The sequence below is a fragment of the Zonotrichia albicollis genome, chromosome 1 (genome assembly GCF_047830755.1).
Source record: "Zonotrichia albicollis isolate bZonAlb1 chromosome 1, bZonAlb1.hap1, whole genome shotgun sequence".
In the NCBI taxonomy this organism is placed as follows: Eukaryota; Metazoa; Chordata; class Aves; order Passeriformes; family Passerellidae; genus Zonotrichia; species Zonotrichia albicollis.
The window spans coordinates 44,227,821-44,251,377 of record NC_133819.1 but is presented as its reverse complement, the minus strand read 5'-3'; the positions used below and the strand labels follow the sequence as shown (position 1 = coordinate 44,251,377).

Genomic DNA, 23,557 nt, shown 5'->3' with positions numbered 1-23,557 from the left:
TGAACTTGGAAGGGGAAAGGAAAATGAGCTTATGGTCTCACCTGCAGTGTGTCACTTGATGCTCAAAGTTTCAGCAGCTGGGTATCTTCAGAGCTATAGCATATCATCTTAGTGGAAGGGCCCTCAAAAAACATGGTATTCTGACCTGACAGAAAGTGAATGAATGAGGCAGTGTGATAGATCAGTGCTGATTTCTTCAAGTGTTCAACCTGGCATTCCGTGGATGTGAATGAAGGGCTACTTGTTATGACAGACTAGTTCAGCTGTGCCCTGAAGAAAGGGGGAACCAAGAGGATGTTCAGGCAGGAGCCTAAGGATAATATGATAAGATCCAAGCTTTTTGTCAAGTGACTGACAGGTTTGGTTCTGCTTTTCCCAGCTAAAAGAAACTTAATGTATAAATATTTGGCAGAGAAATAGTCAGCTGTCAACCTAATCATTCTGTCATATTTTCAAAATCTGTTACCGTATTTCTAGGTTGTTACTGAAGATAAGAAGGTTGATGAAGAAACAGAAAAATTCCGTAAATTTCAACTGTCTTCTCTTAATCCTCAAGAAAGAATTGATTACTGCCATCTGATTGAGAAATTAGGTACCAGATATTTGTGAAATTCAAAGAATAGTATGTGTCTGTATATGTCTGCTCAGCTGTGGCTTGTTGGAGAGAAGAAACGGCTTCTGTTAGTGACTCATTAGATTTGAGGTCTCAAATTTATGGCTTTCTGTGCTTGTGAGCAATTCTTTGAATATAGTGTTATTATTATGTGAGTGATCAGCTTTTCCATAAAACAGCAATGGTTTTGTCTTCTGATAGTTTTCTTTTAGCTGTTTTTACAACAGCCTCATTCTTTACTGTTGGGAGTGCCCAGGATGGGCTCTCTTCTGGTCTCTTGTTCCTGTCTGTGTTGCTGTGGCATTTTACAGAGCCGCTCTTTCCTGCCTGCTTCTCCCTCCCTAGCAGCTTCTGCCCATGTCATTTCAATGACAATACTCTCCATGTAAATTTGAGCTGAATTTTTGTCTGAATTCAAATCATTCTCACTTAGAGTTGATCCTTTCTGTGTGTGGCATGATACTTAGATAATTTGAATGCAATCCATTCCTCACTTCAAGGTGGAATAGTGCTTGAGAAGCAGTACTTTGATGCGAGCTGCACACACATTGTTGTGGGACATCCTCTTCGCAATGAGAAATTCTTGGCCTCGATGGCGGCTGGCAAGTGGGTGCTTCACCGTTCCTACCTGGAGGCGTGCAGGGGAGCTGGCTGCTTTGTTCAGGCATGTCACCCTAGCACTAGGACATGAGTGTGTTTTACCTTTTTGCATTTATTCTTGTTTTGCACTGCTAGGGAAAGACCACTTCACAAAACCGATTGCTAGTTTAGGGTGCCCAAGCCATGGGAGTGTTAGGGAATCCAAAATCTGAGAGGTTTTTGGCCACCTTTGTCTGAAAACTAGCCCTGCACCAAACTGTTAATGTAAGATAAATTAAATACCTATGCTTTTTATAATTGCTTCTTAAAATTGAGTCTTTGAATGCCTTTTGGTAAATTCTCACTGTTATCAGCTAAATTTACATGGCTCTTGTTAAACCAGGAAAAAAATCTTGATTCTTTCAATAAATGAACATGTATTATTTTTAAATAATTTGATTTTATAACCATGTATCTAATTATTTTTGAACTCCACCTCTTCTGATGCCTTCCTAACTGTTAATTTTGCAGTTCTCCTGGGTTGTACAGTTCTTTTACATTGACCAGGCTAACTTTAAAGTAATGCCTGTAAACTGCTTCATATCCTTATGTATTAAAACTGACTTTAATTGTTTTGGAAGATACTGCAGAAATATAATCAGTGGTATCCAGTGTAGTGAGATGCTTTGTCCTGCTGTTGAATTCTATTGTAGATGTAACTGCAAGAGGAATCAGATTATGTGCAGGACTTGATGTCACAGAAAACATGGGTTAATTCAGATAAACATGTGCAATTCAGAGCAATTGCACATATCTAAATTATCTCGAATATCAATATCTTGAATTCTACCTAGAACTGTTTCTACCTAAAATTATCTACCTAAATTATCTCGAATATCAATATCTTGAATTCTACCTAGAACTGTTTTGGCTAGATAAAATCCATATATGTATATATAGCTACAGTGAGATGAGATTTGTTTCAGAGTTTTTTATTTTCTCTTTGGTGTGGGTTTTTAAAATCTATTTTTCTGCTGATAAAGTTGGCAAGATTGCTTTGTAATCCAAGCTTATGATTATTTTCAGGAAGAAGACTATGAGTGGGGAAGTAACTCCATACTTAATGTTTTGTCTGGAATCAATGTAAACCAGAAGAAACTAGCAGTGGCAGCCATGAGGTGGAGGAAAAAAATTCATAAAGGGAAGCAAGAAACAGGTGTTGTTGAGGTATATAGATAATCCTGTAATGTGAGCTGTACAGTGTGAATGGACAGGACAGGGATTGTCATCAAGAAACTAAAAACTTCACTGTCAGGGGAAGGTTCTGTCTTGTTATTAAGAACAAAACTTCTTGGCTTGATATATTCTAGTTAAGTAATTTTGTTTTTTAAAAAAGTTTCTGTAATGGTAGATTAAAAGTCTTAGTCTCCTCTGAACCACTGTTCATGTTTTGCAAGGCTGGAATGTGGCTACTTATGTATGTAAGTGTCCCTCAGCCAGGAAGATGATATTTATTTTTCAGAGCTCTTGCTGGAGAGCTAACCTAACTCAGCTCTGCTGGGAAACCAAAACTGGTTACTGCTTTCATAGTCTTTCAGTGAGATTTTTGGAAGTGAGACTTGAACTCCCCAAAGCCTTTCAACTCCTCTCAAATCAGGCACTGCGGTTGAGGTTTCATTGAAAGATTATGTTTCAATTATGTCGGGAAAAATCTGGTGTGTGTGTTACAGTAACCTTTTTAAACAGAATGCTTGTAACAAATCTTCCGTGCCCTTTGCCTATGTGGAAACCACGCTGAGTGTTCCTAGGAGGCAGCCAGTTGGCCCTCTGTGCTGTTACTGTAACTAAGTGCATGCTGGGGGAACTGGGGAAGATGTTTCCAAGTTACTGGGGGTTTTTTAAGATACATTTTTCACAGTGTCTGGTGTTTTGGGAAGCACACTCTCTGCAAGGGTCTTCCCTTAGAGGGGGGAGGCTGGTAGCTGTATGTTCTGTGGATTTTTTTTCTGGCATGCATACTTAAAGGCAAAACTGGGTAATTGCAGGTCTTCATCTGAAGACCCATTAAATCTTTGTACTTGTTCAGTACCAGCATACTTTTGACTGAATTGTCATTTATCTAGGGTGCTTTCAGTGGTTGGAAAGTGATCCTGAATGTTGATCAAACCAAGGAGGCAGGATTCAGGCGCCTTCTTCAGTCGGGAGGAGCAAAAGTACGTAGTTGATTGAAAAAAACAATGAACTGCATATGTTGTTTAATTATTTTTTTCTTTCTGTTTAACTCTGTGCAGGGCATTTTTCATGAGAGTAAAAGGTCTTAATGAACAAAATTGCTTACACAGGGTAGCTGAGAGATGGTCAAAGGGTGGGAGGAAAAAGCTTTGTCATCTTCACTTTGCAAGTGGTCAGGCAGAGCAGCTTGTCTGAGGTTACACAAGTCAGTACTGCTGGTGGGAATTGAGGATAGAATTTCTGTCCCCTGCTCTGATGGGAAGGATCACCCTTTTGGACAGGTATGTGATGGTACAGAATGCAGCTGTAAATGGTATTTGATTTCCCACTGGTTTCTCTTAATTTGATGAGAGAAATTGAACATTATGAACTGCATTTGTCTTGGGGAAAAAACTCAACTTTTGTGGGTCGTGTTTTGTCTGTAGGTGTTCTCTGGCCATTCTGCTTCTCTCTTTAAAGAAGCAACTCACCTCTTTGCTGACTTCAGCAAACTGAAGCCAGAGGACTCCAGGGTGGACGTGGCAGAGGCAGCAGCCCAGGGAGTGAACTGCCTCAAACCCGAGTACATCGCTGACTACCTCATCCAGGTGGGCACAGCCAGGGCTCCCTGCCTGCCACACCCAGCCCCCTGCAGGGAATGGCTGCTCTGCCAGTCACGGGCCTCTTTTGCCAGGAACTGTTGCCACAAAGTGCCCGTGCCGAGGGCTTTGATCTGTGGCCTCAAATTTATGCTCTAACATGACTTGTTCTGGTGCTGGCAATGGGATCTCTTGCAGGGTAGGGAGCTGCTTGCAAAACATATTTAAAATGTAGGTGTATAATGTTTGTTTTGTTGTTTCAGTTTTAGACAACTAATGAGGTGTTTCTTTTATCTCAAAAGCTGCTCTTCTTGAGGTGACCCATTCTTTTTTTCTTTCTTTACTGAAGGATCCACCTCCCCCTATGGAGTCTTACTGCTTGCCAGAAGCTGTGTCTTACCCTCAGAATAACTCAGATCTTGGAATTGGATCATCCCAGAAAAGAAAAGCACTGGGAGAAATGAGCAGAGTCAAGCGATCCAGAATACACTAAGCATATTCTCTGATCTTAATTTGTACATTTTAAAATTCATATTTATATTTTTTCATTCTTGCCCAAAAAATTAAAAGCTTTGAGTTTCACTTTTTATTTGTCCTGAGATTAAAATAAATTTGCAGTAATGGTTATAGGAAAGATTGCTTTGGTTACCAGTAGCATCTAAAACTATGGCAAGAATTCATCCAAAACATATTTTACCTTGTCTCAACTATCCCATCACTGCACTAGTGATTTTTTCTGTAGGCACAGTTGTATAATAATAGTTCAGAAATCATTTGTAAAATGCTTATCACATCTTTTATCTGTGTGTTGTGGGGAAAATACCAATTGATGAAAATTCCATTGCATTTCCCATATAGTAATAGACTTAGATTTTTGCTTTTTTTTTTCATCTTTTGGTATTTTCTATTGGAAGGGAAGAGGCAAATCAGACAAAAAGAACTGGCTTGTAAATTTTTTGTACTAATAGAGAGTGTAGTAAATTATTGCTATAGATTACAGGTGCTGTTGCTGCCATCCTGAGCGCTAATGAATCTGCTCAGCAACTGCAGAAACAATTCTATTACCCAAGAGGTGAAGTTTGTCTTGACCATGTTCCCTGTTTGAATCTGTGACAGGAACCAGAGCCAGACAAAGACTTCAGTTTCTGGCAGCTGGAAATGTTCTTAGTCAGACAGCCAGAATATTTGACAAAGTCTTTGACCTTTTCAGTAACAGTGGGTCTGGGTATTTACAGAACTTTATGTATGTGAGTGCACTGTGTTAGTCTAGGCAAAGGTGTTCTCATGGAACCTGAAGAGTTGTATTTAAGCAGCTGGAATTACTACAGGCTGCTTGAACAGAAAAGCACAGCATCCAGTTGCACAGGACCAGTGGAGTTGTCTGGAAGAATACATGTAACACTGAAGTCTATTTAATTTACCTCTTTTTTGTTTTGAAGGCAGGGGTGTATGTTATGTTTATTTTCTAGCTGCTGAATACTGTTTTCTAGAAAGAGTTTACATCAGTATTTGTTACAGATCCAAGACTGAGCCACAATCATTTAAGAGCCCTGTGCAACCTGGAGCAGTCCCTCTGGGCTGGGCAGAACAAACCTTTTGCTGCTTGGGAAAAGGACAAGGCACCTGAGCCATGGGGTCTCCAGGTGAGAGAGAACAGGAAAGCAGCTTGTCTTTATGTGCAAGGCTGTGCTTTGTGCTTCTGATTTCCTGCTTTAGTGCAGCAGATCTTTTATTAGTGAGCTCTGCAAACTGCTGTCAGCATAACCTGAAGGAATTGTCAGAAAGGAGTGAGAATGAATGTGAGGTATTTGCTTCTTTAAAGAAGTGAAATCTGTGCCCCTGTCACTGCGGTCTTGGCTGTGACAAGACTGCTATGTTGAGCAGCAGTGACTACAGCCTTACCCCACCTGCTTTTGGTTGTTTTTTTTTAATAACAGCTTGATGCTTTTTGGTATTTGTGGACATCAAACATCTTCAACTTGTTCCAAGTCCATGTACTGAAAATAATGCCACTGTTAGTGCCTTACATCACATTTTGAATTAACTTTAACTTTGAATTAACTGTGTATTTCACTGTTCTACCTCTGAAGTGCTGCTTTGCATTGCAGGCATTTGAAACAGGTGCAAGTATTACCAGGCAAGACCTAAGGTTCCTGTGACTTTTTCTTCCCAGAAGCTGCTGTGGAAGGGTAGTGTTGGTATTTTCACTTTATAGATAAGAACCCATTCCCTGACCACAGTGAAACAAGTAACTTGGGATCTGAGTGCTACAAGGGCAGTGTTCTCTGCCCTTGTGGACACTGGTTTAAAGCCAGGGCTGAGGCAGGACAGTGAGGGAGGGCTGGGGGAACAGAAGCAGAAAGCAGCTGTTCCAGCCAGAGCCAACTCCTCTTCTGTGCTGGGCCTCAAACATCCAGCTGTCTGTATGCCACACACAGGGGAACACAACACAAGCAAGACAAACTTGGGAGATGAAAATGCAGTTGGTGCTGTTAAGATAAATTTATTTTCTTCAGCTTTCTTCACAGGAAACATCATGAAAGTGCTTTACAGAGTTTGAATACCATTACTCTACCATGGGACAAAAGGACAACAGGTGTGTGCACTGCACAGTTAGAAGTTGTCATATGCGGAAGCCATGATAGGTAAACCAGGGTAAAAAAAAAATCTACTGACAAAAATATATATAGTTCAGGCATTGAACTTAAGTTATGACTATTAACACAATTATATAAATATACAGGCACCATTAGGTTCCTGTGTTAACTGTGGGGGCCACACAGGGATTCTCAGAAACAGATCATCTTGAACTCTGCTTAAACAGTTTCTGCTGTGCTCCATAGGCTCCCAGCCAAACCATTTCCCCAGACAGTATAATTCTTTTTCTTTTGCACTACACTGAGCCCACAATTAATTTATTCACATTAAAGTCTGGTACTGATGCATTCTGGTACATTGTTGAAAACAAATTCAGGTTGCTTTTTTTCCTTTTGATTTACAGAGAGCTCATCTTACAATTCTTCCCTCAATAATCTCTTAATTAAAAAAAAATTAAAATGCTTTAGGCTAGATCCTGCTGTGAGGTAAGACAGTTTTGTTTAAGCTAGAGCATTACAGTCATGCAACCCTACTCCTTTCCATAGCCGAGGTGTGTTGTACTGTGAACAGTGCTACTGCCTCCCTTTTGTTGTACTCTGTGGGAATTCAGCTCCTGCATAGCCTTTGAAGCTCTCTAGGTTTCAGTTCTTCAAGGAGACTGCATTTACTTGCTAGGCAGTTTTGCAATGTTTGTGATATTACAGCCCTGACAAAAACAATGCAGCATGATCAAGACTCAGGAGTTCTTGCCTGCTGCTTTCTAAATAAGTGGTGAATAATTCAGGCACCTGACTAAGGAATCCTTGGCATGGTAATAATGTAGATAAATAGAAGAAGGAGAGAATACTCTAGGGCAAAGAGAGGTCAAACCAAGAGATTTTTGCTGTGTTTTGAGTTCCAGGAAATACAATGAGCAGAGCCCATTACCTAGAAAACATTGCCATACCAGTTTCCAAAGCCACTTTGCCTTTTTCCCAATTCCCAGAGTAGAGACACAGTGCACGGTCAAAGAACTTGTCAGTGCTGAAGGTTACTGGGCCATTGGTAAGTAACAGTACAGAGCTAAAGTGGCAAGACAGGGCTTTGGTGAGTACAGCAGAGGTGAGGCTTCCAGAGGCACAGGGGAGCCTATGAAGTGTTACCTTCTAACAACTCTCAGACTCATTGGCTCTGTTTTCCTACCCACGTCCTCAAAAAGTGAAAATCTACCAACTCCCCTTGGCCAACTTAATCAACTCCCAGCGGCCACGACTGGTTTTTGACAGAATACTGCTGTAATAGAACACTTAACAGATACAGATCTTTGGATGCAAAATCCAAGGTACATTGTTCTCAACCCAGTATCAGCATTAGTACTCAAAGGCAGCTGCTCTCTAGGATGTGGTACTCTGATAATTGAGGTAATGCAGCTCTCAAGGGCCAGGCTGTACATCCTACCAGGCTTGAGTCTGCCCTTATGACACATCCTTTGTATCTGTAAACATAACATGACTGGGAAATTCAGTCAGTGCTTAAAGACAACATCATTTACAACTCCATGCTCTTTAAAGCACAAGATGATGAGAATGAAGAGAACAAACAAACCACAAAGACTAAGCCTGCCCTCCAGTGTTGCTTCATCTCAAATACTGTAACGCAGTTTCAATATCCAGTTAAATACTACTCCAGGTATATTAGATTGAGCATGGCTGAGCTCATGTGGTTGCTGGTCAGAGACCAAGTAATAGTAATGCATCTGCTTCATCTCTGGCACAAAGAGGAGAATTACCCAAAAATTTAAAAAAAGTTTCACTGGCACTTGATTCTGGCTGTCACACCTAGATGTCAAATGATCCCAAATCTTTGATCTCAAATCAAATGTTAATGAAACTGACCTTGTATGACAGAAATAACTATTGAAACCAGTGAAGTTAAGCTCTGGGAGACCATACGCATATTTTTGCCTTTTTCTCAATATGTTCTATTGTAGCAACCAGTTTTTATGGTTTGAATCCCTTTGCTATGGTTGTATATACTCTGAAAGATATGCAAAATAAGTGGTTTGTTTTAATTGAAAAAGGAGGCTTATGACAATACTTTAACAGTTTTCTGTAGGCAATTACTTGAAATAAAGCAGACATGTAATGTGATGACCTCATTGCTATAACTGAGATAGAATGGAAATTCACTACAGAAGAGAGGAGACATGAAAAGGAATAGAAAACATCAGATTGAGCAAAAATTAGTAAGAGCTTGCCATGCTACTCACTGACCAGAAGAGTGGATTATATACATGAAACTGAAGACTTCAGTACATCAAATGGCAAAAGCCAATCCCCATGGAAGTTACTGGGTTGATGGTGATGGCTAGGATATTCTACATGACTGCAAATTTGGCAAATCAGGGGCAGGTGAGTTGTCAATAGGAAAAACCAAGGCAATAAATACTGGAAAGGTTTTAAACCACTCATACATGCTCTGGTAGAAGTTGTGACATGAGTCTGAGTTAGTTGTGATCTTTCAAGGGGACGATCTAGGCATCACCATGGGCAGCTTGATGAAGACATCTGCTCACTGTGTAGTTGCAGTCAAGAAAGCGAGTAAGATGTTAGGCTGTATTAAAGACAGAACAATACAGAAAAATATTACAGCATCTATTTCTCTTAGAGGTGATAATCTCAATGAATATTTGCTGTTTCTTCAGCACCTTAAAAAAAATGACGTATTAGAAAAATAAGGCAGGAAAGTGGTAAGAGAATGGTAGAAGCAGCTCCTTGGAGCTGGAAGGACAGTAAAACTAAGGTAGCTTATTTGTTAATAGGGGAATAGATGACAAACATCTTAAAAGCAATTCTTCCCATATAAGATGCATACATGAAAGTCATTTTAAGTCACCTACCAATAAATATATGGACCTTAATACTACTTGTTACCATCATCATCATAAATATTCCAAGAAGTCCCATGTTATTCAGTGCTTATTCATCTAGCTAAACATTTTCTCTGAAGCAACTGCCACAGTTAGTTGAAGTTTAATAATTTCTGACAGAGAACTGTCACAGCTGATGCACATTAACAGCTGTCTTAGAGGTGCTGCAATGATAAAAATGTCAATAAGAGAAGCTAACTGCTTGGGCCTCATCTCTGTGCAGGACCCACCGGAGCTCTCGTTTGCCTGCATGCAGGCCACCAGAGTGTTGTCTTCTGATTCTATTTGAGGCCCCATTGTAAAAGGGGAGCAATGAACCTTGAAAGCACCAGCAAAAGCAGACAAAGGCATATTTGTAAGTTACTACTGCATCAAATGCAGCTAGCTCATAAATCGGGAGATAATAAGTAGAATAATTGCCTCTGCTGTATCTGTATTCCTTCCTCTTACCTATTCTGTTTACCCACTCACACCTAAGTTTTTTATAATTTCTTCCCTTTATTTCACAAAACCCCCTCCATGGCCAACTACTTCCCTTTTGTTCATTCTCTTCCTCTACAAATTGCCTTAATACCAGATTTTACAGGTTTTGAAGATTATTCTCTCTCCTTATTTCCCTTGTATCTGCATGCCACTTCAACTTAAGGAAAGAATAAAGAGCTAGAAAAAGTGTTTACACATGGAGAGAAGAAAAACACATTCCTATGACAAAGTACCCCTTAGTATCAGGAGTGAACATTTCTGGTTCACGTGATTTGAACAAACTTTAAAACAGCCACATTATAAAAAATGGCTATCAACTGTGAGCAGGATTTTATTTCAGTCATGGGGTTTACAAAATAAAAGCAATATTGATTTTAATATGTTCCACATAAAAACAAAGAGCCTCCTATTAATATGCCATTTGGGTTGCACAGATAATTGAATAGAGGAAATACCAGTTGAGTGCTCAGCCTGAACTTTTTCCTTACTCATACATACTAAAATAAGTCAAATTACATAATACTTAAATAGGACGTATATTACATTCCATAAGATAAGCCTTTGCCAAAGTAGTATTAAAATACTATAATAAAAGCTAATTTTAATAAAGATTTTTAGTCCTCTGTAGAACCTTCCATCAGCCCCAGCCCTTTACAAAGAACAGCTTTGGCCTCACAACATCCCTGTGAGGTAGGTTGTTGGTTATTTTGGTACAGCTGGGGAAACTGAGGCAGAGTGAAATAAAATTACTTGAACACAGCAGCTCAGTAGAAAACCTAGGCCAAATCCCACTCTCTTGGTCCCATGCTTCCCATGCTCTTGCTAAGAAATGGGCTTGGCTTCTTTTCAGTGCACACAGTTGTTTTAGACGACATTTCCAATCCAATACTCTGGACACACTGCTTTACCTGGTGACTCACTGATACTGTGATATGTTTTTAGTATTTGTACTCTGGCTAAGCAGAACTTCACTGAAGTGAACACTGAACTTCAATAACCTTGCTGCTTCAACACATACTCTGAAGCAACTGAAGATAAACCCATGATGTATGTACCATTTAGTAGTTACTTCATTCAAAAAAAAAGAGTCTTCATAGCTATTTAAAACAATGCCTCAGCCTTTAATCATGCAGAAGTGAAAAATAATTTTCTTAAATACACAACTTATTTCCTAAGAGGATTGTTGAGCCATCTTGAAATTTATCCTCAGGTTTCTGTTTAGGCGACAGATCAGATTCATACCAATGCAAAATCCTACCTTCTCTGTGAACACATTCCCCCAGTTCATTGAAAGGAAGAAATAAAATGTGCTGCCTTCCCCAAGTACTGAACTTTAAACAGTTTTGCTGATTTAAAGTCAGAGGAATCTGTCACATGTGCAAGCAGTGCCTACCCACACAGCACTTGTCCTATCCAACACCTGACACTCCACTCCCTGCCTCAGGCTATGCACTCAAAGGTATCATTTAGAAAACAGCCCTCCTAATCCCTCTCTTCTTACAGCACCTATGTTTTATTTGCATAATTCCACTCTCCTTTATTTATTTATTTATTAATCCTACTTCCTACTCTATTTCACTTCAAACAGAACATGGCACAACAACAGGTGATGCTGGAGAAGCCAAACTTTAGATACACAATTGCAATTGACTTAGACCCCTCAGTTCTGTTTTCTGCTGTCACTTCTTCCTTCAACTGCTAGTGCTTGCAGGCTCTCATATTAACCTCAATACAGACAAGCTGTCTTTATAACTTTTTCAGGAGTTTATCTGCAAATGTATGTATGTCAGATTTCATCCCCTCTGTACATACCTAATTCATATACCTGAAGTTTCAGTACACTTTCTGTTTTCTTATACTGTCTTATAAAAGCCCCTATTTAACATTGAAAACAAGTTGTAACATCAAAAGCTGAAAACAGGGAAAAAGAATTTGGAAACTAAGTTTCAGTCCATCAAAAAAACCTAGACTGTGGCTGTTCATAAAGACTATACACTACTTAAGGTGGTTTTGGTATGATTTAGCTTCTTGGGCCAATGAGGTATAAGTTTCTGACCACGTCAATATTGGAGAGAATAATATTACTTTGTAAGTAAGCAACCTTATTTAAGCACATGAAGCCCTATTAATCTCTGCTCCATTTTAGTTAGGGTATTTGAAAGAAAACCACAAGCAGGTTTAAAATTGCTTAAACGGGCAGAAATTAGAAAGGCAAAAAGCTACAACTATTGCAAAAGCTCAGATAAGCAAACTCCAAAGATGTGCAGCCCAATCAAATTTATATTGTGTTTACTTGACCTGAACAACACTGGGGTCTCAGCCATGGTGTGGTCAAAGTTTCCAAGAGCTGACAGATGCAGTCAAACACCAAAAGCCATATTCCCTGTGGTGTCAGGCCTCTAACACAACCATTAAAAATTCATCTAAGTTACTGTGGACATTACTGGTAGAGCTAGCCACAAATACAAAACTGAAGTAACAGGAGACAGTCACTTTTAATTGTCAATTCCTCTTCATTTGTGAATAAGATTGAACATGACACAGCTAAACTGGGAGAGAAGGGCAGGGGCAAAACTAATCCTCTCCTATATTTATCATCAGCTCAAGTAAATACAGATTCCAGATACCTACAGCTGGCATTTGGGAAGTCTAACTTGATTATAATTACCTGGTTTTTAGCATTTTAATATCTTCAAATGCAGACTATCACTGAGAAACACAAATCCAAACTGTTCTTTTCCCAGTAAGCACTGGACACGTTCGTGTTCTACCAGCAAACTGGTAACTTTATGGCTGTTTTACTGTAAGCCAGAGAAAGTAAACCAGAACCTTTAAGCTGGGAATTAACAAGCAGCCCACCATAAAAGCATGTCACATGCCAGGAGTCCCTGAAGCAGCACACAAGTCCATCAGATGGACTGGCATCAAGAGTCTCATTTCTACAACTGACAACGCTTCATTTATGGAATAAGCCTTCAACAAGCATTTTGAAGGAATGAAAAGGACATTCTTAGCATGCCTGAAATAAAAGCAACAACAAACCAGGATGAAGTTGAACTTCAGAGTCTCCAAAGCATACCAGGCTTCTGCAGAGGACTGACTCAAAATTTCAGGCATACAGAGCAATTACAAGGCAGATACTGACAACTGGCATTTTGATAGCTGCTGGCAGCTATACTTTACACGAGAAACACTTCTTTTAAAACAGTTTAACATTCTGTACTATGGAAATCTGCATTTCCGATTTGTTTTCCTTATGCCTCCAGAAAGAAACTGGAATGATATGCTTAAGAGAAGCCCCCAAAGGAACACCTTTAGTTATCACTACCTGATGGGCTCCAGTGATAGCAGCCATGCAGAGCTTATGTTTTTATTCCCCATTCTTTAATTCAGCAGAGGTACTTTGAAGTAAAAAGCAAATCAAAACTTCATTCATACTCAACTCACAATCTCAAACCAGTCTTCTATGGTGGGAGCAAGAAGACACTTTGCAAGTAGCAAACTAAACTTTTTAAGTATAAATAAAAACTTATTGATATGCACTGCTACAAGCTCTGAAACAGAGCCCACCTGACCATAAGGACAACTGCCTGCTCCAAGGCCTATCCCTGAAGAGATCCAAATGCTGTTTCCTCTGCTATTGTACAGTCATGAGCTCAAACTAAAACGTAAAGACTCACTAGACTCCAGAATCCATGTATATTTCCATTTTATTTGATTTGAAACTTTTACAGGGTTTTCTTGAACTGCCAGGATTCATGCCCCAAAACCTCAGATAAAGGTGGTACAATGGACAGTCTCATCCACCCTTCAAACAGGAGACTAAAACTCTATTCATGTGCATTAGTGATCGCAATCTCTTTAGAGCATCAGGAAAAGCATAAGACTTCACATCTCTGCCCCATCAAGTGACATGTCCATTTACCATGAATTCCACAGAAATTGTGACAACACTTTTGCTGGCAACAATGGATTTTCAAGGAAGATACAGGGCTCCAAGGTATTGGTATCAGTCTTTCAGTGGGGTTTTGCTTCCAAATGAAGTCTCCAACTTTAGGAAGTCTCTTGAGCCCTCTCTTTAATAGCAGCTTCTAGCAGAATTTTTATGGACAGTTAACTCTGCAAGGGCAAGGCCAGTTTTAGTCTGTGCTCAAAAGAACCAGGTGAAATCCCAGCCCCACTGAAGTCAACAGCAAAATCTGCACTGACCTCAGAGAAGTAAATTTAAAGCAAGTCAGCAGTTAGTCAAAGGGAACCCAACTGGGTGATTCCTGAACTATCCTTATCTTCTGCACATACACAGTACTCTGACACACATAAGCAAGCTTTGTTTTGTTCCCTTGTTTTTCTTGCCATTGGCAACTCTTATGGATGTTGGGTCTGTTTTTTGGCATTTACTCTGAGAAACCTCAACACTGGAGCACACCACTATTGTACTTCATTTTGCTTCTGGTGTAAAAATTCAGAGAAGAGAAAAACAGTTACAGCAGAACACACTTCTGGTACTTGACAGGTTTGGTTCACTGAAACAGTTACAGGCAATGTCCTATATTCCTCGTGTACCAGTGCCATTTTGCCTACTTCCACTAAATTAAGTAACTTTGAGAAGTCACTGCCTTCCATCATTACTAAACTTTCTGACTGTGAATGAACACCATTTATGAGTTATACCTGGAGGACTGCTGCCTCAGACAGCTGCATGCTTCACAGAAGTAGCCAAACAAATCAGGCTTACCAACTTTAGTTATCTCTCTGTATGTTAAGTTATTCTGTTTATCAAATAAGCATCACTCTTCAATAAACAAATAATTGTTTCTGACAGAAGACAGTTTTTATCTAGTATCGCTACTGCCACATGTCTCATTATTAAAGGACGAATACTGAAGACTGTAGTTGGAGTCTGGATACCTCTGTGTCAAATCAAAACTCCAAGTCTTAGTGCTTTAGGGTGAGAAAGACAAACTTCATGACAAAAACCAAAATAAAACCCTATTTCATTACAACATTTTACCATTATTTAAATATACTGCAAATCAATATCAGAAACAAGGCAGGCATTTCTTTTGTGGATAATAGAAAAAAATACTTAGACAACTTAGAAAATGGCTAATGCAAACAAACCCATCATTCCTCAAATCTGATACTGAATGAGTTTTAATTTGTTTTGCAGTTACTTCCGTACAGCACTCTAGAAAGGTAAACAAACTACAGCTCTGTTGTACTTGGACAGTATGAGTGGTATGGGACGCTCCAGAAGTCTCTAGTAGGCTATGGCTACACGTGACAGGATTCCTCAGAAGGGGAACGAACAGGTTTGTCATTAAGGTCACTTAAATCTTTGTTATAGCAAATTGGAACCAAATGGCTGACTTCTGCAGGATTTCTGACAGGAATCCAGTAGAGCTGGTTTCAAGTTTCAGATGGCCACTAAAACAGCTGTAACCTTCTCTTCCAGAAGTTGTGATCCACATGGTGTCCACAATGAGTGCATCAAGTCTGAGGTAGTCAACCTTTACGAAGGCTCAGTATCTGAACATAAAAAGATTTTGAAATGACCACTGGCTGTAGGTATCTTTCTGAGCAATTAAAGCACACTGATGACTCTTGTTCAATCATTTACATTAATTTGCCCCATATCCAATGGAGAAGTTGCAACATATTATGCTTCCATAGTGCAGGAGAACCAATCACTTATGTCAAAGCAGTCTGCCTTGCTGCAGTAGATCCAGCAGAAATAAGGTGGCACGTTCATCATAGCTGTTAGCTGTAGTTTAGTTACCTTAGTAGAAGGGTTACCAAAAAAGCATTCCTTAATTGTAATGTGTGTGCAGCTCTACTGATCCCCAAGCACAGCATACTGGTTGTCTAGCTGAAGTTTAAGTGCCTGGTTTTTTGAGACCTCATCCCTACCTCTAGTTTTGTATTTTACTACTTCAAAGCTCTTCTCCATTTCTTTATCCCTATGGGAAAATAAATGTAATCAGTAAATATCTTGTCACTAACTTGTGAATTGTGAATTTCCAGTCCATTTCCACCCCATCCCAACAAAAACATTACAAATACAGAACAAAGACTAAGATCTAGAGTTTAACAGAACACCTAAACATACCCACGCAAATCTTTTAAAATCTTTTCTCCAAAATAAGCTCATCACCCAGTACACCTTACATTAACATTCCCAATTTAAAAATTCATTTAAATTTAATTTTTTAAAAAATTAAGATTATTTAATAAAGTATCTGACAGTAAATTTAACCTATTTATGAAAAATAGGTTCTAGAAAGCAGAGTTTTCTAGAATGCTCATTGAGAATTTCATCTTAGCTCAATGTGCACCATTCAAATCACAAAGCAGCAATAACAGCACGTCTCCTTTGCTACACTAAAAAATTCCCAGAGGAAACAAAGCTTCTCCTAAGCTGTATTAAACAGTAACATAGCAAGCAAGAGGGGGAAAAAAACCCCAAGAACAAAAAACCACCCCAAATCCCCCAAGTGAATTAGGTATTGACCTAGCCATCTCTTCTACTAGGAATAAGGTTATAGAAAGATCATGACTGAAAGATAGGGTGAGACCAAGTCTTCAGCACCACATAATACAAAACACTTCAGCAAAACTGGGGGAGCTTGTCTCTGTAAATCACAGCTCAGACAGCAAGGGTATTGATTTGTAGTTATACTGCACTCCTCCAGTTAAACCAGTTCCACATCTCTAACAAGAAAGCTGCAAGCTCAGGACTTCTACATCTCTCTGCTGAAGGAAGTAACACAGAGCCTCACCACGGCTGTCTAGTGTCTGAGGGAAGCAGATGCTGTCAGCACCAGAAATATTCAGCAAAATTCTTCAGCTGTCAAAGAACACAACTGGCAGTCTTGTTTGGCTATCTTACTGTGCTACATCCTATGAAAGCTATTTCACAGGAACAGAGTTGGACAACACATTTATCCCCCCTTAGTTATCCCTCTCCTATATGGAAAGATTCAGGTTTAAGCACTAGGACAACGTAAGAACTTAGAGAAGGCAGTTAGAGATCTCTTGGGCAGTCAGTAGAATGCACTAATGCACTTACTTTCGACTGTCTACGAGCTTGGCGGTGGACTGCAGTGAGGGGAACTGCGTGTCACTGTAGATCTCTGGGGGTCCCTGCTGTGCTCTCCGTGGCCGCCCGCCTTCCCTGGCCCCCGGCGGCCGGTACACACCCCCGGTCTGCGCCGGTTCTGGAGCTTCTGTAACTGGGAACAACAACAGGACTCACACGGGGGAACAAGTCTGCGTTCATAGCTGAAAAGAACCCAAAACAACCAACACACAAACAAAACTCCAAAAAGAAGAAATGAAAAGAATCTTACAAGTATGTTTTTCCACCTTTTAAGTTCTGGAAGCAAGTTTTAGATAAGGTAGGAAATCAGGTGTCACCTAACTTAACCTACACTCAGTCAAATTGAAATGTGGCTCCAAAGTATTGTCTGTCAAAGTTTAGGAAATCTGAACTACTAGCAAGGACTTCATGTTTCTTGTTTGCAATTTGTTAGCAAGAATTTAAACACATTTAAGACAAATCTAAACACATAATTATACAGATACCAAATCTTACTTAAAACATCTCTCCAGATGCAGAGGGGACCGCCCAAACAGTTTGCACTTAAGGTAAAAATCTAAGATGAAATAACACTAATTAGATTTGCCTCCTTTACAAACAAGAAAGAACATAGGCTATTTTTCAATTAATTTCTCAGTGGAAAAGAATATTCCGAAATCAGAAGATGACTGAGTAGTTTATCTCCACTGACATTAATATACTGTAGTTTATAAAAAACTGAATCCTATCCTAGTTAAAAGAATCAATTTTGCAATGTCATGTTCTCAATATTTTAAGAACTCATTTGAAAAGTGTCAATGGCCAGATACTGGCTGAAAAATCCACTGAAGTGTTAAAGCAGCATTTTTAGATCAACAGAAATGCTTCCAACAGGTATTTCACAGACTGCAAAACAGAGGGATGTCCTGCAAAGGCAGACTGCTTCCCCCCATTTTGAACTTGGAAATAAACTCCTCCACATGGGTTTATATTAACTGATAGATACTTTAAAATCAATTCTGTTCCTCACATCCCTTGACACAGATTTCCTTGATGGCAGGCATGCCAAAACAGCCATTAGTTCACTAAAGGGTGCATGACAGGAGCTGCTCCTTGAGCTCTACCCACTGAGCAGCTTAATTCAACCTGATGCACTTCTGATGAGAAAAAAAAAAAAACAAGTCTGAGTTTAATTTACCAATTGGTTCAACGACAGGGGCTGGTGCAGGAGCTGACTTGTTCCAAGGACCAGATGATCTGTCTACACTACCACCACTACCAGTCTCTTCCCAGCTGTCACCAGGTTCTTCTCTTTTTTCACTTTCATCATCTTCTTTTTCACTGTAAGAGAAAAACGATCAGTAGCACCCTACAAACAGAAGTTTAAGATTTGCCAGAGATTACACAATCCCCCTAAGACAAGATTTCATGGCTGCCATGCTGAAGATACTAAATTAAACTAGACTACATTAGTCCTGTACTCACTGTACTAGCAATTCCATCTGAACAATTTCTGGCATGATGCTACATAACTTGGCAACTGAAAAGGAAAAAAGCTCCTAAAAGAAGAATATTAAATAATTCAACTTGAACAAAGTGATCAAAGAAATTGGCATCTTATTTTGAGCAGAAAGGCTTTTTTCTTACTAACGCACACATGCATTTGGAAGGGATGACAAGATAAAGCAGGAAAGGTTTACAAGTCCAGCTTCCATAAAATGCTTTAATCAAGAGAAAGAAATAGTGGAGTATGCTGAAAGAAAGCAAGTCCTGAGCCCACTTTTCCTATAACCACAACCACCTAAGAAACACCCTTTATATGTATGGGTAATATACAATCCACAAATAAACTCACATCTCTTTTCTTAAAACAAGCAACAAAAAAAAAAAAAAAAAAGCACAAGACAAAAATGTAATTTTTTGAAAGACAGACCCAATGCAAAAGCTCAGCTGTATTTTATTTAGACTACTTTATTTTGCACAGATGTAGCCAGATACAAAATAATTCACGGGCCAAAGCTACTACAGAAAGCTGTGGTAAGGACAGATGTGGAGGGTGAGGCTGTTGGAAAGAATCAAGACACTGATCTCAACAGCAGCAATGCAGCAGCAATGTGTGAACTCAGAAGTTTACAATACACTAAATCCTACTAATCATGATCTGTGTAAGCTTTCTGTGTAAGTAATGGTCAGAGAACAGAAAAATATGCCTGTAAATGGCCTTTCACTGTTCATCCAAACATAGTAACAACCATTGTAAGGTGGTTGTTTAAAACACCTTATTTTAAATGAGAGTCAGAAGCACTGTCTACTGACTTAAATACAACAGAGAAGCACAGGGAACATCCCACCACCACCAGACACTCTGTATATCTTTTTTTCATCAAAGAGACCTCCAGAAATGGATAATTTATAACCTCTAGTGGGTTTTTCTTCCATTTACTTCTCCACTCTTCCCTTGAATCCACTAATTGAATGGTTACAAAATCCTGTGGCAAAAACTTCCACATGCCTGAAAATCTGCCACAGTATAAAAAAATATCTGGAATGCTGGCCTTTGTCTGGAAAACCAAAGTAGAGGCTTTCCAAACAGGACCAGCAGTCAGTGAAGCTGCAGGTCACTGGCTGTCTAATCAGACATGTGATTATCCGCTGTGACACTTCAGTGCTACAGACGGCTTGTGGGACAAATTCATGGAAAGGGCCCAAAAGACTAGTTAACTGAAAGGAATGGGGGAAATGCTATGATCCAAAAGAGTAAGTGATTCCAGAAATGTCAGACCTGCTCAAACAGTGAAGAAAGCATCTATTGCACTGGTTACAGGCACGCTGATTTTAAGATGACATTATTTTGAACATGAATACCTGGACAATGAGGATTATCTGACATTCTCAGTCTACAACTGAGGTCATAAAAACCCTTTTTCTGACCTAATGGAAAGGTTTTTTTTAACCAGGACAGACATAAGTAGACTTACTTTCCACCAGACAACAGGAAAAGTCCAATGAAAAAAAACAAACAAGGCACCATGGATTAGATTCATCAATCCTGTGGGATTTTCTCAGAGGACACTACTTTTACCAACTGTATTTTCGGATTTTTGGAAATTCAAGTGCAATGTTTCAGGAATTTGCTCCCCAACTGAGTAGATTAAGTCAGATACCCTTACAGTGGTCAAATGATTCCGTGGGAATTACTATCCTGCACTACTCCTAGGAATTCCTACTTGACTATCTTTATAGAGCAGAATGTTAATGTTTAAAAAAATAAAAATCCTGAGTCCCAAACAAAACAGATAGCTCTGTTGAGTATGAACAGAGTATGAATAGACATTCAGAAAATAAAGAGAACATTGGCAGAGACTAGTCAAAGTTAAATTACCCAGTAGCAAACCTGTGTACTATCAGAAACATATCACATCTTTTTTAACTGGACTCTATGAAAGCAGCTCTGTAGAAAAAACCCCATCCTTTTTAGACATTGGTAAGGATTATACTGAAGAAAATATAAAAAGAAAAAGTAGTACCTTATTTGCATGGACTGAACTCTAAGACCACTATAATCAATTTCTTCCTTTTGTTCAAACTCCTTCCAATCATCCTCTTCCTGTAAGAAGAGAAAAATATAAGTTGTCATTTTCTCTGAAACCAAAGTAGAAAAGAAGAACATAACTAAATAATACAGAAAAACCAACCCCGAGGGTGAAGGTACAGCTCCAGGAGAAACCAAACTGTGTGCCCCACTGCCAAGAGGAGAAAGGACTGCATGTCCTCATCCCCTAAATCATTGTGTCACAGCTTTCAGGGATGCACCTGAGAGCTGACTTCACTCACTAGAACAGCTAAGAAATGCCCCAGCAAGAAGTCATTCAAGCAAAGAAAACCACATCACCTCAGCAAAGACTCATCAGGAAATCAAGCAACAACGTAGTATGGAACACAACCCTGCAGTCATGACCAGGGCAACACAAGAGCAAGACCTTTCCCTTTCGCTAACAGTAGGCTTTTACAACAGCTTGAACGCTCACAAAGCTTTAAATTCACTTTTCCATCACCTATTTCATGAGCCAAACAGAAAATAACATTTGGAATAGTTAAACAATGGATTTATGACAAAGATCAATAATGGTACATTTGACTTTTTCACATTCACAACCACATTTACAGCCTTGTTTCCTAAGCAGTGTTTTCGTAACAGAAGAAAGGTCACCTTCAAAACCACAGCAATCTTAGTACACAAAATGTGTGTATCTTTCAAGAGAACCACTTGAGGGTTCTAAGATGGGAGTTTGTTTGGGGAAAGAGGGATTCACCTACGTGGAGAAAATTTTGTCCTACTGTGTCACCAGGAGATTCTGGGATTATTAAGGTAGACCAAAAGTGGACCAGAACAGACAAGCAGTCCTCCCACGTTCCCAGTCCCAGCTTTAAGACACCCAAAGCCTAATTAGTAGTTTACCAAATTCTACACTCTATCTGAAATGCAGTTATATTCCTCCAAATAGGAGGACCTTGTAGGCAAGGTCTGCCAAAGGTACAGCCCTCTTTCCACTGAACAGCTGAGAATAAATCTGCTTTTAGAGCCCTGTGATGGGATCTCCTCAACAGTCAATCCCCAACAGAAAAAACTTTGACCTGCTTTAGAGGAGCAGCAGAAGTAGGAAGTGACCTCATGTTGACTGCACTGTCTGCTGCAGATTCAGTCTTCTGGAAGAGCAGCACTCTACAGTTCTAAAATCTTTTAGATTTCTTAAATCCCCATCTCCATGGAAACATTAGTTTCCAAGCTAACATACCTTTCACATTTAATGACTTTTGTTTCTAATCCAAGTACCCGCCTCAGTCAAAGCCAGATATTTTGCAAGCAAGTGAGCAGAAGAGCAGCTGAAAGATTAGCACTGACCTTGATCTACTTAGAAAGCTACTGCACGTGTCACGCTCCCCAGGTGAAACAATTGGAAACAGGAGAGTATTTCTTAAAATTCATTTTGAAATATACAACATTAGAGCTCTTGTATCAAACTAGCACAACAAGGTAATATCCTTAAATCACTGATCCTCTATGTAAGCACGAAGGAAGTAAAGTATCTAACTTCCAAAAACCCTTTCACAAGCCATCTTTTTACTCTCAGAGTATAATGATATAAGGATAAAGATTAAATTCCTAGCAGTAAGACAGGGAACACATCTTCAGATTACTACGTGCTGAAGCCTCCACAGGAAAACAATACCAAGAGACCAAAAAACCAAACCAGAAATAGAGATAAAAGGCACAGGTAATTTTTAGGTCCTGTCTGGTCTACAGAGACAAATATATAACAAAGGTCCTGCACGTGTCAAGCTCCACAATTTAAACACTATCAGGCAGCAGTACAGTATTTCTTAAAATTCGCTTAAAAATACACAGCATTAGAGCTCCCATAATTACTTTTGGTTTAAATCATCTCATTACTTCAGAGCTGATATTGGTGACAGGAAGAACAAGGGCGTAGGAAGAAACAGACAGCTACTACCTTAACTACGGACATTTAAGCTTCTCCTGCATTCTCATCGTTTCACTGTATTACGCTACCAAAAAAAACCCCAAAAAAACAACAACAACAAAAAAACACACTACTGGCAGCAAAACTCTGCCTGGCAACGAGGCACAGAGCTCGGCAGGCTCTGGAGGAATCTTATCGCCAAGGTCCACATGCCACGCTGCACAGCCCCAGGTGGCACTTGACGCCAACCTCCGGTTCCGGCCCCAACACCCAGCAAGCCGGGAGGGAGTGCCGGGCTGCGCCGCAGCTGCAGAGCGGGGAGGGCCCCAGCCTTCTCGCCTCCCCCAGGGCAACGACCGCCGAGGAAGGCTCCCCCACCCCGCCAGCAGCACCGAAGCGGCGGCAGCGCCCGCCCGGCGGCCCCGGGGCGGGGCCGGGAGCGCCGCCAGCCCCGCACGGCCCCGGGCGCCGCATGGCCGGGCGGCGGCGGCGCCCCCTGCCGGCAGGAACCCGCGGCCTCCCCGCCCGCACCTTGCTCGCCGCCTTGGCCGAGGAACCGCCGGCGGCGCTGGAGGCGGCGGCGGCCCCGGAGCCGCCGCCCTCGGTCGGTCGCGGGGTCCCCGCGGCCGCGCCCGCCGCGTTGGAGCCGGCGTTGGAAGCGCTAGAGGCGGCAGCGGCGGCGGCGCTTCGGTTGCTCTTCTCCTTCCGCTTCTTCTTGTCCCGCTTGGCGAAGAAGTCGTCCAGGCTCCGCTCCTCGGTCTCCGCCATGGCGGCGGCCGGGTGGGGAAAGGAGGGGGGCGGCGGTCCGGGCTAAGAGGTGAGCGGCGCGGCCCTCCCGCTGCTCGGCGAGCGCGGCCGCCCGGCTGCGGCTGCTGCGGCGGCGGCTCCTGCCCGGGCCCGCCCGGCGGCCCGCGCACCCCACGCCTGACGCGGCCCGCAGCGAGCGGAGGGGCTGAAGGGAGACGGGGCGGGGCCGCGCCCCCAACCGCGCACGCGCTGCCACGC

At 40.8% G+C, this 23,557-nt stretch overlaps 2 protein-coding genes across 8 annotated transcripts in view; one reads left to right on the top strand and one right to left on the bottom strand.

The window, feature by feature from the left end:
- The window catches only part of TOPBP1 (DNA topoisomerase II binding protein 1), a 25,501-nt gene extending 18,200 nt beyond the window's left edge, over positions 1-7,301 (top strand). The window contains exons 23-29 of one of the 3 annotated variants that reach the window (XR_012580072.1): positions 478-592; positions 1,114-1,277; positions 2,279-2,419; positions 3,316-3,405; positions 3,850-4,011; positions 4,352-5,645; positions 6,111-7,301. Coding sequence is in view for 2 of the 3 variants with exons in the window: in XM_005481017.4 (XP_005481074.2) it covers positions 478-592; positions 1,114-1,277; positions 2,279-2,419; positions 3,316-3,405; positions 3,850-4,011; positions 4,352-4,495 (816 nt within the window). In the remaining variant the exon portion in view is untranslated. Of the gene's footprint in view, positions 1-477; positions 593-1,113; positions 1,282-2,278; positions 2,420-3,315; positions 3,406-3,849; positions 4,012-4,351 lie in introns of those variants that run through there. The other 2 variants (XM_005481017.4, XM_074539762.1) reach the window with 2 other exon arrangements.
- On the bottom strand, positions 6,483-23,557 carry CDV3 (CDV3 homolog). Of its 5 annotated transcripts, none has more exons than XM_074539775.1 (5): positions 23,084-23,552; positions 20,597-20,676; positions 18,268-18,410; positions 17,061-17,223; positions 6,483-9,192 (listed from the first exon to the last, which is right to left on the bottom strand). In XM_074539775.1, exons 1-5 carry the CDS (start codon positions 23,318-23,320, stop codon positions 9,168-9,170), a joined length of 648 nt encoding a protein of 215 aa, XP_074395876.1. In that variant the 5' UTR covers positions 23,321-23,552; the 3' UTR covers positions 6,483-9,167. The 5 variants fall into 5 exon arrangements, with proteins under 5 accessions (XP_074395876.1, XP_074395870.1, XP_074395892.1 ...); XM_074539769.1 differs by lacking the exon at positions 6,483-9,192 and adding an exon at positions 13,684-15,951 and having other exon boundaries at positions 17,061-17,217; positions 23,084-23,557; XM_074539791.1 differs by lacking the exon at positions 6,483-9,192 and adding an exon at positions 13,684-15,770 and having other exon boundaries at positions 23,084-23,553.